Genomic DNA, 17,644 nt, shown 5'->3' with positions numbered 1-17,644 from the left:
TACAAAAAATACAAAAATTATCTGAGCCTGATGATGCACACCTGTAGTACCAGCTACTGGGGAGGTTGAGGAGGGAGGATTGCTTAAACTCAGGAGGCAGAGGTTGCAGTGAGCCAAGATCACACCACTGTACTCCAGCCTAGGTGACAGAGTGAGACCTTGTCTCAAAAAAAAATAATAATAATAATTTTAAGAAAAAAAGGCTGGAGGGAGGGTTACTCAGCTGTCAAAACTGGAAGGATTTTTTTTTAAGTTTATTTTAAAACTTTGTAGTTCCAGTTATTAAACATAAGAATGGGCAAGATTCAGAAGCTATAGATCTCCTTTCCTGGAGAACTTTCAAAAAGCACTCTTTATACCAGTTATCTCTTGGGTATTCATTTAGGTTGGCAAAAGATAAAATTACGGCTGGGTGCAGTGGCTCATACCTGTAATCCCAGCATTTTGGGGAGGCTGAGGCAGGTAGATCACTTGAGGTCAGGAGTTCATGACCAGCCTGGCCAATATAGGGAAACCCTGTCTCTACCAAAAATACAAAAATTAGCCAGGTGTGGTGGCATGCACTTGTAATCCCAGCTACTTGGGAGGCTGAGGCAGGAGAATTGCTTGAACCCAGGAGGTGAAGGTTGCAGTGACCTGAGATCACGCCACTACACTCCAGCGTGGGCGACAGAGCAAGACTCTGTCTCAAAAAATAAGAATAAAAATAAAAGATAAAATTACGGACAAATGGAGTCTTAAAGATAAAAATGTGCTATGAATCATTTGATATGTTCCCTCCCAGAAGACAGGGGGTTTGGTAGTTACAACTCCATGCAAGCTCTATTATTCTACTTTATACTTATCCCTCTTAATTAAGGAGCTGCAGAGATTCTATTTGGATATAAAATTCATTCTATTCATAGGTAAGCTATGGTTATTAAATTATTTAAGATTTTATATATTATTATGAGCTTTTTTTTACAAAATGGTTTCACAGCCTTAAAAAAAAAGTTAAATTTTGGCCCAAACATATCAAGTCAATAATAGCAAGTGGTAAAAGAATCATGTGCTTCATACATTTTCAAAAAGTTCAAACAGGGAAATAGCACTGTACCTGCCGAAACCTCTTTTTTATTTCTTCATCTGTAACTTCAGGATCTATCTGAAGAACCTGGAAATATCAAAATCAAAACCATAAAAAAGGTGAAAATAAATTACATGTATATTTAAGAGTTGCTCAGTAATTATATATATTATAATCAGCATCTAGAATAGTACCTCATGTTCTAGAACACAGGCTGGCACACAGTTCTAGAAATTGCTAAAGAAATATGAATGATCAAATCAACAGAATAACAATTATATTGTCTTATGGTACTCAATTAACATAATGCTTATTTTCTCTTCACCATAAAAATAATAATTTATTTTACACCCAGAGACATTTTTACTTTTTACATGAGAAAATTTTGCATTTCTCCTTCATTCATTAAAAGAGTTTAACTCCCCCTCCCTTTATTTTTGCAAATGTCGAGAAACCATAGTAACTCAAAAAAGAAAAAAATAGCCCAATGAACACTTTATAATTTACAAGGCCCAGTGGTTCTCAATCAGAGTGAATATTAGAATCACCTGTGGAAACCTGTGAGCAATGGCTGGCCCACTCTACGAAAGTCTGATTCCAACCCCATAGAGCAGGGGTAGGGCCAATAGGAGGAACAACTCTATTTTTTTTTTTTTTTTGAGACGGAGTCTCGCTCCTATTGCCCAGGCTGGAGTGCAATGGCGAGATCTCAGCTCACTGCAACCTCCACCTCTGCGGTTCAAGCGGTTTTCCTGCCTCAGCCTCCTGAGTAGCTGGGATTACAGGCACGTGCCACCACACCTGGTTAATTTTGTAATTTTAGTAGAGACAGGGTTTCTCCATGTTGGTCAGGCTGGTCTCGAACTCCCGACTTCAGGTGATCCGCCCGCCTCAGCCTCCCAAAGTGCCGGGATTACAGGAGTGAGACACCGCACCCAGCCTTAAGCAACACTTCTTTAAACAAATAATTTTTTTTTTTTGAGACAGTGTCTCACTTTGTTGCCCAGGCTGGAGTGTAGTGGCATAATCATAGGCCACTGCAGCCTCGAGCTCTGGGGCTCAAGTGGTCCTCTGGTCTCAGCCTCTTGAGCAACTAGGACTGTAAGTGCGTGGAGCACACAACCATGCCTGGTGACTTTTTAAAATGTTTTTAGAGATGGGGTCTCCCTGGCTGGGCGCAGTGGCTCACGCCTGTAATCCCAATACTTTGGGAGGCCAAGGCAGGGAGATCACTTGAGGCTAGGAGTTTGAGACAAGCCTGGCCAACATGGAGAAACCCCGTCTCTATTAAAAATACAATATTAGCCAGGCGTGGTGGCACATGAAAATGAGAATTTTCAAGTCAGTGCGCCCCACTCTCATAACTTCCCAAGGGAGAAAGGAATTGGGAAAGTCACTCAATAGGAAGAGGGAAGTCACGAAAGATTTACAGACGAGGGACTGTAACTGTTCATACAAAAATATTCATAGGAAAACCACTAGTTCTGAGGAAAAGGAATCTCTAGGGGCAAACCAAAGTCCAACAAATCCCAGAGGACGCCCAAATAAATGCGAAAGAACAGAAATTGTCCCACCCTCACAAAAAAAGCCTCTGATAAGATTATAGCTTACAACTAATCACGCCAAATGTAATTCATAAACCCTGATTGATTTTTTAAAAAATAAATTTTGCTGTGTGTATTTGGGGATTACAACATGATGTTATGGGATATATACAGACAGTAAAATGGTTATAGTATAGTGGTTCTTTAGTTAAAAAAAAACTAAAATAGCTATAAAGGGGATTTTGGGGACAGCTGGGCCCATTTGCATGTGGACTGCATGCTGGATAGTTACTTCATGTTTTCCTACGGCTAAAGTTTCCTAAGCTCTAATTTTATTAGAGGCTTTTTTTTGTGAAGGTGGGGCGATTTCTATTCTTTTTTCTTTTTTTTTTTGAGATGGAGTTTCGCTCTTGTTGCCCAGGGTGGAGTGCAATGGTGTGATCTCGGCTCACTGCCACCTCCGCCTCCCAGGTTCAAGCGATTCTCCTGCCTCAGACTCTCGAGTAGCTAGGATTACAGGCATGCGCTACCACGCCCGGCTCATTTTGTATTTTCAGTAGAGATGGGGTTTCTCCATGTTGGTCAGGCTGGTCTTGAACTCTCAACTTCAGGTGATCCGCCCGCCTCAGCCTCCCAAAGTGCTGGGATTACAGGTGTGAGCCACCGCACCCAGCCTTAAGCAACACTTCTTTAAACAAATAATTTTTTTTTTTGAGACAGTGTCTCACTTTGTTGCCCAGGCTGGAGTGTAGTGGCATAATCATAGGCCACTGCAGCCTCGAGCTCTGGGGCTCAAGTGGTCCTCTGGTCTCAGCCTCTTGAGCAACTAGGACTGTAAGTGCGTGGAGCACACAACCATGCCTGGTGACTTTTTAAAATGTTTTTAGAGATGGAGTCTCCCTGGCCGGGCGCAGTGGCTCACGCCTGTAATCCCAATACTTTGGGAGGCCAAGGCAGGGAGATCACTTGAGGCTAGGAGTTTGAGACAAGCCTGGCCAACATGGAGAAACCCCGTCTCTACTAAAAATACAATATTAGCCGGGCGTGGTGGCACATGAAAATGAGCCACTGAATTTTCATGTCAGTGCTCCCCACTCTCATAACTTCCCAAGGAGAAAGGAATTGGGAAAGTCACTCAATAGGAAGAGCGAAGTCACATAAGATTTACAGCCGAGGGGCTGTAACTGTTCATACAAAAATATTCATAGGAAAACCACTAGTTCTGAGGAAAAGGAATCTCTAGGGGCAAACCAAAGTCCAACAAATCCCAGAAGGTGCCCAAATAAATGAGAAAGAACAGAAATTGTCCCACCCTCACAAAAAAACCCTCTGATAAGGTTATAGCTTACAACTAATCATGTCAAATGTAATTTATAAAACCTGATTGATTTCTTTTTTAAAAATAAATTTTGCTGTGTGTATTTGGGGACTACAACATGATGTTATGGGATATATACAGACAGTAAAATGGTTATAGTATAGTGGTTCTTTAGTTAAAAAAAACTAAAATAGCTATAAAGGGGATTTTGGGGACAGCTGGGCCCATTTGCATGTGGACTGTATGCTGGATAAAGTTACTTCATGTTGTTTTCCTATGGCTAAAGTTTCCTACGCTCTAATTTTCTTAGAGGCTTTTTTTGTGAAGGTTGGATGATTTCTATTCTTTTTTTTTTTTGAGATGGAGTTTTGCTCTTGTTGCCCAGGCTAGAGGGCAATGGTGTGATCTTGGCTCACTGCAACCTCTGCCTCCGGGGTTCAAGCGATTCTCCTGCCTCAGCCTCCTGAGTAGCTGGGATTACAGGCATGCGCCACCACGCCCGGCTCATTTTGTATTTTTAGTAGAGATGGGGTTTCTCCATGTTGGTTAGGCTGGTCTCGAACTCCCGACTTCAGGTGATCTGCCCACCTCGGCCTCCCAAAGTGCTGGGATTACAGGCGTGAGCCACCGCACCCAGCCTTAAGCAACACTTCTTTAAACAAATAATTTTTTTTTTTGAGACAATGTCTCACTTTGTTGCCCAGGCTGGAGTGTAGTGGCATAATCATAGGCCACTGCAGCCTCGAGCTCTGGGGCTCAAGTGGTCCTCTGGTCTCAGCCTCTTGAGCAACTAGGACTGTAAGTGCGTGGAGCACACAACCATGCCTGGTGACTTTTTAAAATGTTTTTAGAGATGGAGTCTCCCTGGCCGGGCGCAGTGGCTCACGCCTGTAATCCCAATACTTTGGGAGGCCAAGGCAGGGAGATCACTTGAGGCTAGGAGTTTGAGACAAGCCTGGCCAACATGGAGAAACCCCGTCTCTACTAAAAATACAATATTAGCCGGGCGTGGTGGCGCATGAAAATGAGCCACTGAATTTTCATGTCAGTGCGCCCCACTCTCATAACTTCCCAAGGAGAAAGGAATTGGGAAAGTCACTCAATAGGAAGAGCGAAGTCACATAAGATTTACAGCCGAGGGGCTGTAACTGTTCATACAAAAATATTCATAGGAAAACCACTAGTTCTGAGGAAAAGGAATCTCTAGGGGCAAACCAAAGTCCAACAAATCCCAGAAGGCGCCCAAATAAATGAGAAAGAACAGAAATTGTCCCACCCTCACAAAAAAACCCTCTGATAAGGTTATAGCTTACAACTAATCATGTCAAATGTAATTTATAAACCCTGATTGATTTCTTTTTTAAAAATAAATTCTGCTGTGTGTATTTGGGGATTACAACATGATGTTATGGGATATATACAGACAGTAAAATGGTTATAGTGGTTCTTGAGTTAAAAAAAAAAAAACCCTAAAATTGGCCAGGTGCAGTGGCTCACGCCTGTAATCCCAGCACTTTGGGAGGCGGAGGCAGGCAGATCACTAGGTCAGGAGATCGAGACAATCCTGGCTAACACAGGGAAATGTCGTTTCTACTAAAAATACAAAACAATTAGCCAGGTGTGGTGGCGGGCACCTGTAGTCCCAGCTACTCAGGAGGCTGAGGCAGGAGAATGGCATGAACCCGGGAGGCGGTGCTTGCAGTGAGCCGAGATCGTGCCACTGCACTCCAGCCTGGGCAACAGAGCAAGACTCCATCTCAATAAATAAATAAATAAATAAAACTAAAATAGCTATAAAGGAGATTTTGGGGACAGCTGGGTCCATTTGCATGTGGACTGTATGCTGGATAAAGTAACTTGACGTGGTTTTCCTATGGCTAAAGTTTCTTAACCTCTAATTTTATTAGAGGCTTTTTTTGTGAAGTTCGGATGATTTCTATTCTTTTTTTCTTTCTTTCTTGAGACAGAGTCTTGTTCTGTTAAGTGCAGTGGAGCAATCTCGGCTCACTTCAACCTCCGCCTCCTGGGTTCAAGCAATTCGCCTGCCTCAGCCTCCTGAATAGCTGGGACTTCAGGTGCGTGCCACTACGCCCAGCTAATTTTTTGTATTTTAGTAGAGATGGGGTTTCACCATGTTGGCCAGGCTGGTCTCAAACTCCTGAACTCAGGCAATCCGCTCACCTCAGCCTCCCAAAGTGCTAGGATTACAGGCGTGAGCCACTGTGCCCGGCCTTTCTATTCTTTCTTAGTGTTATTTTCCAATGGGTGATAGTGGTGTTGCAGTTACACGGAATTGTTCTTGTTTCGAGGAGATGCATGCTAAAGTATTTAAGCATTAAGTGTTAACAACATCTGGAGCTTACTTTCACCACGATTGGGCAAAAAGGAGGCGAGTATATATACCTACATACACATACAAACACACACTCCAAAAGTTATTTTTCCAAGAGTTATATCAGAACGAATATTCACTGAGTGCCTTCAAAGCCAATCGAACTCCTCTTTTGTCTTTAAGAGCTGGAGGTGCCACATGTGGCATGGTGAAGACAATGGACTTTTACCTGCGGCCGGTCCTCTTTGAAGCCAGCTTTATACACAGTACCAACTTTTAGAGCACAAAAATTTTCTAAGATAGCTAGATACTGTGCTCATTACTTTTCTTAGTCTGTTTTGTGTTGCCAGAACAGAATACCATAGACTGGGCAGTTTATAAAGAAATGTATTTCTTATACTTCTGTAGGCTGGGAAGTTCAAGGTTGAGTGGCCGTCATCAGGTAAGGGCAAGAGGGGGCTAAACTCACATATATAACAAGTCCATTCTTGAGATAACTAATCCACTCCCAAGATGAGGACATTAATCCATTTGTGAGGGCAGAGACCTAATCACCTCTTATTAGGCCCTACCCCGCAAAGCTGTTGCACTGGGATTAAATGTCTAACACATGAATTTGGGGGACACATTCTAACCACAGCTCTACTGTCCTCACATAATTTAAGAATTACTGTTCTCACAGTAGATAAGGGAGAGACAAGTAACAAGCAATTCTGACAAAAATGATAAATGCCTTATTACCAACATGGCTCCAAGCACACAGGTCTGTTCAGATTCTTGGAAGGTTTTTCTGAACTCCTGTTGTGTCTCAGGCTTTTAGGATATGGAGGGAGAGACCCACAGTTTTGAACCTCAAGGAGCTAATTAATCATCACACAGAAACAAAAATGCTTAACTGTTGCATTCAGATAAGTTCCTGAATTCAAAATATAACAGCCATCTCCTTTAGGATCTTCTGCTTGAAAAAGGAATCCAGGCTGGGCACGGTGGCTCACGCCTGTAACCCCAGCACTTTGGGAGGCCGAGGCGGGCGGATCACGAGGTCAGGAGATCGAGACCATCCTGGCTAACATGGTGAAACCTCGTCTCTATGAAAAATACAAAAAATTAGCCGGGTGTGGCAGCAGGCGCCTGTAGTCCCAGCTACTCGGGAGGCTGAGGCAGGAGAATTGCTTGAACCTGGGAGGTGGAGGTTGCAGTAAGCCGAGATCGTGCCCCTGCACTCCAGCCTGGGCAACAAGAAGGAAACTCTGTCTCAAAAAGGGAAAAAAAAAAAAAAAAGAAAGAAAGAAAGAACAGTCATGGAGTCCTGCCCACTCAAACACAATCTTGCAGCTTTCAGAGCATGCAAACTCACTATATCGTCACACGTCTAAACATACTTCCTATAGTGAGAACAAAGGCTACAGGGCAATGAGTTCCACTTTCAGAACTACATTAACTAATAGGGCACTAAAATCCTAGCCTTCACACTGATTCCCAACAATCTGCCCCTTCTCATCCATCAGGTCCCCACAGGAAACACTAATTACCTTAACAAAAAATAAATTATATGGTCATATGTTCCCTTTCATGGTATTATGCTCGATTTTAAAGTATGGCTAGATAGAAAGAACATACCATAAATTCTTTATCATCTCTCCAGCAAATCATCTTCCCCTAGGCCCTCCCCAAAATCATATCAAAAGTACTCTTCAATATTTGTACATCCATGTTTACAGACACACTTTTCTCAATAGCTAAGATGTAGAACAACCCGTGTCCATCAACGGATGAATGAATAAGCAAAATGTGGTATATCCATACAACAGATTACCATTCAGCCTTAAAAAGAAGGAAATTCTACAATATGCTACAACATTGAAGAACCCAAGACATTGTACTAGATGAAATAAGCCAGTCACGAGAAGGCAAACACTATGATTCCTTTTATATGAGGTGCTTGGTCAAAGTCATAGAGACAAAAAGTAGAATGGTGGTTACCAGGGGCTGGGGAGGGAGGAATGCGGAATTATTGTTTAATGGGTATACAGTTTCAGTTTTACAAGATAAAAAGAGTTATGAGGATGGATAATAGTAATGGTTGGACAACACTATAAGTGTATTTAAAACCAATGAACTGGCCAGGCACAGTGGCTCACACCTGTAATCCCAGCACTTTGGGAGGCTGAGATGGGTGGATCACCTGAGGTCAGGCGTTCGAGACCAGCCTGACCAACATGGTGAAACCCCGTCTCTACTAAAAATACAAAACTTAGCCGGACGCGGTGGCGTGCACCTGTAGTCCCAGCTACTCAGGAGGCTGAGACAGAAGAATTGCTTGAATCCAGGTGGCGGAGGTTGCAATAAGCCGAGATCACGCCACTACACTCCAGCCTGGGTGACAAAGCAAGACTCCATCTCAAAAAAAAAAAAAAAAAAAAAAATGAACTGGTTAAGATGGTAAATTTTATGTTATGTGTATTTTACAATTTTAAAAATTGAAAAAAAAAAAGTAATCTTCAAGCTTTTTATCTCCCCCTTCCCTTCCTAAGCAATAAATCCAAATCCATTAAGTGGAGTCAGGCAAAACAGACGTCTACTCTGGGTGGGAGTCACATGGCCCAGAGCACAGCATGAGAGCCCACCTGGAACAAGGAAGGCAGTGACCACACAGAGAGTAGTGGCTAGTCACAGGGTGCTGGAGCCCAAATGGGGTGAGAAGGGCATCCACAGAGGACAGCCTAACATGGTGTACAAAGAAGTTCAGAAAGGCATCCCCATAGACAGGGAGGCCGGCACAGGAACATCAGAACCTAAGCAGAGGGAAAATGTCAGCATGGGAGGGCAGCCAGTGCAGGATGTCAGGGCCCAAGAGGGATGAGGAAAGCATCCGTGTGGAAGTAGAGTCCAACACACGGTGTCTGAGACTAAGCAAGGTACGGAGGGTGTCCACAGGGGAAGGTAGCCTGGCACAGGGTACAAGAGCCCAAGCAAGGACATTCTCACAAAAGGCAGCCAAGCATGGGGTATGGAAGCCTGGTATGGTGAGAAGGGTGTCCAAGTAGTAGGGCATCCAGTGTAAAAAGGCAGCCCAACACAAGGTTCAGAGCCCAAAAAATATGAAAAGAGACATGATATGTGGAGCCAGAGCCCGAGTAAGAGGAGAAAGGTGTTCATGGAAGAAGGTGGCTTGACAGAGGATGTCAGAGCCAGAGCAGGGTAGGGAAGACGCCTACTCAGCGGGGAGGATCAGTGTGGGATGCTGGAGCCCATGATCAGTGAAAAGGGCCCCCAGCAGGTAGACAGCAGACTCAGAAAGCCAGAGAGGGTGGAGGAACACATCCAAATGGAAGGGTGGCCTGACATGGGAGTTCAGAGCCCAGGTGTGGTGAGAAAGGTTTTTGCATAGACATATCCTGGTGCTGGTATCAGAGTACAGCGGGGTGAGGAGAGCATTCAGAGGGAAGGAGTGGCAGTGGGAAGTTAGTTGCATACAGAGAGATGAATTAAGTAAATGTAAATATTAAATTCTATAAGAGCCAGCGCCAGGTGCACTGGCTGTAATGCTATAATCAATCCCAGTACTTTGGGAGGCCAAGGGAGGATCACTTCAGGCCAAGAGTTTGTGATCAACCTGGGCAACATAGTAAGACCTTGTCTTTACAAAAAAAAAAAAAAAAAAAAAGAATAATAATAAACAAAAGATAGTGGGAACCAGGTTTCTAACTATTAGAATAAATCCTGTGGGGTTGGACTGAAAATGGATGTTGGGTGTAAACATATATGTACACATACAAACACACAGACTCCAGGGTCTGTAAGCTGTGATATCCCAACAGCAATAAATCTACCTAGCATCCAAATTTTGATTTTTATATATCATTGTTTGCCAAAAGGAACCAGGGCTCCTTGGTGAAATGGTTAATTCCAGGCTGGGTCAGGAAAAACACAAAAGTGCCTACTAATCAAAGAATGATGAAGACATATGAAAGACAAAGGAGCTAGATTGAAAGGTAACCCACTGGCCAAACTTGGGACAATCTGAGTATCAAAATAAACATAAAATTACAACTTACTGAATAAAACAGAAAAACCTAAGTCCATACTGGCAAATAAATGAACTAAAATTTTGATATGGACAGGAGTTTCAAAGCACCTCCACATAAAATACTTATTCATTACAAAGGGGAGAAATAGTAACTTCATGACACTTCTTTTTATTTTGAGATGGAGTCTCACTCTGTTGCCCAGGCTGGAGTGCAATGGTGCGATCTCGGCTCACTGCAACCTCTGCCTCCCAGGTTCAAGCAATTCTCCTGCCTCAGCCTCCCAAGTAGCTGGGATTACAGGGGCACGCCATCACGCCTGGTTAATTTTTTTATTTTTAGTAAAGACAGGGTTTCACCACGTTAGCCAAGCTGGTCTTGAACTCCTGACCTCAAGTGATCTGCCCGCCTCAGCCTCCCAAAATGTTGGAATTACAGGTGTGAGCCACTGCGCCTGGCCAGGGAGACCCCATCTTACAAAACAAAACAAACACGCCAGGTGCGGTGGCTCACACCTGAAATCCCACACTTTTTGGGAGGCTGAGGAGGGTGGATCATGAGGTCAGGAGTTCGAGACCAGCCTGGCCAGCTTGGTGAAACTCCACCTCTACTAAAAATACAAAAAATTAGCAGGGCATGGTAGCACGCTCCTGTAATCCCAGCTACCAGAGAGGCTGAGTCAGGAGAATTACTTGAACTCGGGAGGCGGAGGTTGCAGTGAACCGAGATTGTGCCCCTGCACTCCAATCTGGGTGGTGGAGTGAGACTCTGTCACAAAACAAACAAACAAACCAAAGAGCCAAACACAGTGGCTCACACCTTTATTCCCAATATTTTGAAAATCTGAGGTGGGAGGATCAATTGAGCCCAGAGCCCAGGAGTTCGAGGTTGCAGTGAGCTATACAGTGAGCTGAGTGACAGAGAGGCCCTGAAAAACACCTTTTTGGGACAATTAGTAAAATCTGAATGGGGTCTGATGATTATATAGTAACAATGTATCCAGAGAGACCCTGAGAAAGACTTTTTTGGGACAATTAGTAAAATTTGAATGGGGTCTGATGATTTACATAGTAACAATGCATCAGTGTTCATTTCCTGATTTTGATAGTTTATATTGTGGTTCAGTAAGAAGATATTTGTAGAAAAATCACATTAAAGTGTATCAGGGTGATGGACCATCATACTAACAATTTATTCTTAAAGAGTTCAAGGAAAAGTCTTCATATTGTATTTGAAATCTTTGTTAATCTGAGATTGTTTCAAAATGAAAAAATTCTTGAAAAATTACTCTCCAAAAAACAGAAAACAGAAGAACTTTGAAAATATCATGCTAAGTGAAATAAGCCAGACACAAAGTAACAAATACGGTATGATTCCACTTACATGGGTTTCCTAGAAGAAGCAAATTCATAGACAAAGTAGAGTAGAGGTTACCAGGGGTCAGGGAGAAAATGAGGAGTTACTGTTTAGTGGATACAGAGTTTCTGGTTGGGGTGACGAAAAATTTCTGAATATGAACAGTGGTGATGGTTACATAACACTGTGAATGTACTTAATGCCACTGAATTGTAAAACTAAAAAAAAATTTAAATGGTAATTTTTTTTTTTTTTGAGACAGTCTCGTTCTGTCGCCCAGGTTGGAGTACAGTAGCACAATCTCGGCTCACTGCAACCTCCACCTCCTGGGTTTAAGTGATTCTTGGGCCTTAGCCTCCCAAGTAGCTGAGATTACAGGCATGCACCACCATGCCCAGCAATGTTTGTATTATTTTTGCAGAGATGGGGTTTCGCCATGTTGGCCAGGCTGGTCTCAAACTCCTGGCCTAAAGTGATCCTCCCACCTTGGCCTCCCAAAGTGCTGAGATTACAGGCATGAGCCACCACACCTGGCCAAAATGGCAAATTTTATGTTATGTATATTTTTCCACAATAAAAAAAAGTGAGGGGAGTTTTTTCTAAGTGCCCAATAAGTGTTGTTTCTATTATTTAACAGATACAAAAATATTCACTTCAAAATTATTAGTAAATGTGAACAATTAGAAAGTAGTTTAGGGAGTCTCTCTGAACCTATTCTGGTTCAGAGGGCCGCCTGTTAAAAAAACTTTTTAAAGAGCTGGGCGTGGTGGCTCACGCCTGTAATCACGGCACTTTGAGAGGCCGAGGCAGGCAGATCACAGGGTCAGGAGTTTGAGAAAAGCCTGGTCAATATGGTGAAACCCCATCTCTACTAAAAATACAAAAATTAGGCAGGTGTGGTGGCACATGCCTGTAGTCCCAGCTACTCGGGAGGCTGAGGCAGGAGAATCGCTTGAACCCGGGAGGTGGAGGTTGCAGTGAGCCGAGATTGCGCCACTGCACTCCAGCCTGGGCGACAGAGACTCCATCTCAAAAAAAAAAATTTTAGAAAGAAATAAACTAGCTAAACTATTCCACAATGAAGAAATGATTAAATAAATTATATGGAATTTTTTTTACCCCCCCAAGTCTATTATTTTATAACCAGTTCATAAGAAGTTTCTTGGGGGGGTGATATATTACTTACACATCTACTATGTAGTAAACATGTATGTATATGTGTGTATACCCAACTACTTTGTTGGAGTGATTGCTGTGGTTTGGAACTGCTGGGGCCAAATTTATGCAAAAATCTACATTTTTGAGTAAACTCCTCATGACTAGATTAAGTTTCCTCAGTATTTGAGAATTCTTCATTTTCTAAAGCTGTACAAACATCAGATATCAATATTTGTAAGCAACGACAATGTAATTTATAATAAAATTGCTTTCTCAACTATTAGTATTAACTATATATCATCTTCATATAGCCTTATAACTCATTTGTACTATTCCATTTTCCTCTGTTCCTTTTATTTTCACTTCCCGTGTAATGTTAGTCTCTTTGTACTGACTTCTGAAGAGTTCATTTATGATTAAAGATGTTAACATCTTGTCAAGAATTGCAAAAAAAAAAAAAAGAATTTCTCTTTTTTTTTTTTTTTTTTTTTTGGCCAGGCGCGGTGGCTCACACCTATAATCCTAGCACTTTGGGAGGCCACGACAGGTGGATCGCCTGAGCTCAGGAGGTCAAGACCAACCTGAACAATATGGCAAAACCCCGTCTCTACTAAAAATACAAAAATTAGCCAAGCATAGTGGCAAGCACCTGTAATCTCAGCTATTCAGGAGGCTGAGGCAGGAGAATCACTTGAATCTGGGAGGCGGAGTTGCAGTGAGCCAAGATCGCACCATGACACTCCAGCCTGGGTGACAGAGTGAGACTTCATCTCAAAAAAAAAAAAAAAAAAAAAAGCATTTAAAACAGCATTGAGGCTGGACATGGTGGCAAATGGCTGTAATCCCAGCACTTTGGGAGCCCAAGGTGGGCAAATCGTTTGAGCCCAGGAGTTCAAGGGTGCAGTAAGTCATGATTGCACCACTGCACTCTAGCCTGGGTGACAGTGAGACCCTGTCTCAAAAAAATAAAATAAAATAAAATTGTATTGAGCTGAGCCAGGTGTGGTGCCATATGCCTGTAATCCCATGTACTCCAGAGGCTGAGCAGGTCAAGGAGATCACTTAAGCCCACGAGTTCTAGGCCAGCCTGGGCAACATAATGAGGCCCCATCTCTTTAAAACAGAGAAGAAAGAAGAAGAAGAAGGATTAAGTGTATGATGCTCCCTGTTTTTAAGCAAAACAGTTTGAGTGTAAACAGGAGTGGCTATTTCTCTTAGGTGGGATTATATATGATTATTCTTGCTTTCTGTACATTTGCAACAAATATGATTTACTTTTATAACCAGGAAAAGTTTAAAGCTATAAAATTAAGAAAATCAAAAAGTATATTCACTTATCTAAAATCTTGTGATCTTTGTTTTGTTGTTGTTGGGTTTTTGGCATTTATTATAGTGAAACAGAAAAGTTTTAACAAGTAGTTTAAATCAAGAATCCTAGGCTGGGCGCAGTGGCTCATGCCTGTAATCCCAGCACTTTGGGAGGCTGAGGCGGGTGGATCGCAAGGTCAGGAGTTCGAGACCAGTCTGGCCAACATGGTGAAACCCCATCTCTACTAAAAATACAAATATTAGCCAGGCACAGTGGTGGGCACCTGTAATCCTACCTACTCAGGAGGCTGAAGCAGGAGAATTGCTTGAACCTGGGAGGAGGAGGTTGCATTGAGTCAAGATCGCGCCACTGCACTCCAGCCTGGGGGACAGAGCAAGACTCCGTCTCAAAAAAAAAAAAAAAAAAAAAAAGAATCCTAAATTTATTAGAGCTAGCCACCCCTTCACATTTGAAATTAAATCCTTATATATTTGGGTTGCTAAAAGATGATGAAAGATACGTGACCATCTCACTTTCCTTAACATGCTGCCTCTCCAGTTCTGCTCAGTACAATCACCCAAGTTTAAAGACAATCTACATACAGGTTATCTATCCCTAATCCAAAAATGCAAAATCCAAAATGCTCCAAAATCTGAAACTTTCTGAGAGTCAACTGATGCTCAAAGAAAATGCTCATTAACATTCTGAATTTTCTAATTTGGGATGCTTCAACCAGTAAGTAAGCAGAATGTATGCATATATTCCAAAATCCCAAAAAAATCCAAAATCCAAAAAACTTCTGGTCCCAAGCATTTTGGATAAGGAATACTCAATTTAGTACTATACAGATTCCATCACTTTACTCCACCGTTTTTCTCAATCCTAACTATGATATAAATTAGGTATGTATTCTGATGTAGGTATGCCTGCAGCTATGCAAATCTCCCCCATTACAGAGGCCCTAGCAACACCAATCAGCTCACCTCAAATGGGTTCAAATTGAAGTAAGAGGAACCAGGACGAGTCAGTCTTTCAATCTGATTTTTCGAAGTTAGAACCGAGTCTCTCTTCTCTATTTGTTTCACCTAAAATTATGAGGATTAAAAATTTCATTAATAGAATTCAATAACAAACTGAAGTGTTTATCTTAACAAAACATTCACTGATATGTTCAACAAACATTTATTCATGTGTTTACCATGTGCAAGAAATTTTGCTAAACGCTTTGAGAAATTAAAACTACCATTTGTTGAATTTTAATATAAAAACCTTACATGTATTTATTAATCTCAACAACCCTATGTGGTAGATACTGCTATTATACCCAATTCACAGATAAGAATACTGAGGCTTAGAGAAGGTAACTGACTTGTTCCCAATTACCCAACTTGTAAGCCAGAATTTTAACCCCAACAGTTTGACCCCACAGCAGGCATCAAGAGGATTCAAAAATAAATAAGTCATAGCCTTTAAAGAACTTCCACTTTAATGATGGAAGATGTGCTTGTGTGTGGTTATACTTCATTTACAGCTTTTAATTTTAAGAAAAAAAAATAGGCTGGGCGCAGTGGCTCACGCCTGTAATCCCAGCACTTTGGGAGGCCGAGGGGTGGGCAGATCATGAGGTCAGGAGATGGAGTCTATCCTGGCCAACATGGTGAAACCCCGTCTCTACTAAAAATACAAAAAATTAGCTGGGCATGGTGGCACGGCCTGTAGTCCCAGCTACTCGGGAGGCTGAGGCAGGAGAATGGCTTGAACCCCAGGGACAGAGGTTGCAGTGAGCCGAGATCGCGCCACTGGACTCCAGCCTGGGCGACACAGCGAGACTCCATCTCAAAAAAGAAAAAAAAAAAATAAGAGATTTCTCTGTGAGGAAAAAAAATAAAGAAAAAAGTTTAAAGAGCAAAAAAAGGAAAAATACAATCACAGTAAGACATAAACTATGAGCAGCATTTAAAACTGTTGATGGGAAGGAACAAACAACTCCACCACCTAATTATAATAGTGTTAGAAAAAAATCCCTGACTTGGCCAGGCGCAGTAGCTGTCACCTGTAATCCCAACATTTTGGGAGGCTGAGATGGGTGGATTGCTTGAGCTCAGGAGTTTGAGACAAGCCTGGGCAACATGGCGAAACCCCATCTCTATTTTTAATTTAAAAACAAGAAAGAAAGAAAGTAAAAAGAAAAATCCCTGACCTGAAGACAATGCCAGGGAGAACAAGCACCAGGCAGGCCCAGGAAAACATTCTTGGTGTCACTGTCAGAGTTGGAATGCTAGTTGGAATGAATCTCTGGTATGCTATATGCCATCTTTATTCCTATGGCCAAAACAAGAATTTCATTAACATAAAAAGTCATTCCTTCTAGACATCTTCCCTCTTCACTCTATGAAAACAGGATTTTTTTCCTCTCTTGTTCACTACCATATCTCCAACACCTAAATAGCAAACTAGTACATTTCAAATGTTCAATAAACATCTGTTAAATGAATGAGGCCTTTGGGAGTCTGAGGCAGGAGGATCACTTGGGTGCAGGAATTCAAGACCAACCTGAGCAACATGGCAAGACCTTGTCTCTATTTTTTAAAAAAACGACTGAAGCATCCTTCCTTAGATATTTTTTCTCATCCAATTCAAACAAACAAAGTTTACTATTTGGTTTTTTGTTTGTTTTTGTTTTTTGAGAAGGGATCTTGCTCTGTCACCCAGGGTGTACTGCAGTGACAGAAGACAGATCATGGCTCACTGCAACCTCCACCTCCTGGGCTCAAGTCATCCTCCAATTCTCTCGCCTCAGCTTTCCGGGCAGCTGAGACTACAGGCAGTGCCTGCCAGGTGTCTAGACCTAAATTTAATACTTTGAAGAAACTACTATGTAACAAGTACTGTTACAATTACAAGAAATAAAAGATGGATGTGATATGGTCCTTAACCCTGAATAGCTCACAGCCTGCTGGGGGGCAACTCCATTCCTCAAACCCATGCCAACCTACAGAGGTCCCATCTTCTGCCTTGTTTAACCCTGAGAAAGATGCTTCTGCTTTATTTTTTTTATGAAACGCTTTCTTATACAGTAACTTTAGTCCTCATGAAAATGTTTATTTTAAAATTAACTCTCTTGCCAAGCACAGTGGCTCATGCCTGTAATCCCAACACTTTGGGAGGCCAAGGCGGGAGGATTGCTTGAACCCAGGAGTTTAAAACCAGCCTGGGCAACACAACAAGACCCTGTCACTACAAAAAAATACAAACATCAGCCAGGCATGGTAGCCCAAGCTTGTAGTCCCAGCTACTGATGTGGGAGAATCACTTGAGCCCAGGAGGCAGAGGTTGTGCACTCCAGCTTGGGCAAGAGTGAGGCTCTGTCTCAAAATAAATAAATAAAATTAAATTAACTCTCTTGTTTTTACAGATGTGGAATATGAAGATCTGCAAAATTAATATCTTGAACAAATTCAATCTCGGCCAGGCGTGGTGGCTCACGCCTGTAATCCCAGCACTTTGGGAGGCCGAGGCGGGCGAACCTTAAG

General features: G+C 42.2%; 1 protein-coding gene across 1 annotated transcript in view; it reads right to left on the bottom strand.

Moving 5' to 3' along the window:
* The window catches only part of DNAJC8 (DnaJ heat shock protein family (Hsp40) member C8), a 32,290-nt gene that overhangs the window by 13,090 nt on the left and 1,556 nt on the right, over window positions 1-17,644 (bottom strand). The window contains exons 2-3 of the mRNA XM_024250691.3: window positions 15,095-15,196; window positions 1,097-1,153 (exon numbers count right to left, since the gene is read on the bottom strand). Of these exons, the coding sequence (XP_024106459.1) occupies window positions 1,097-1,153; window positions 15,095-15,196 (159 nt within the window). The remainder of the gene's footprint in view (window positions 1-1,096; window positions 1,154-15,094; window positions 15,197-17,644) is intronic.

The sequence above is a fragment of the Pongo abelii genome, chromosome 1 (assembly GCF_028885655.2).
Source record: "Pongo abelii isolate AG06213 chromosome 1, NHGRI_mPonAbe1-v2.0_pri, whole genome shotgun sequence".
NCBI lineage: Eukaryota > Metazoa > Chordata > Mammalia > Primates > Hominidae > Pongo > Pongo abelii.
This window is presented reverse-complemented; position numbering and strand designations above follow the sequence as displayed.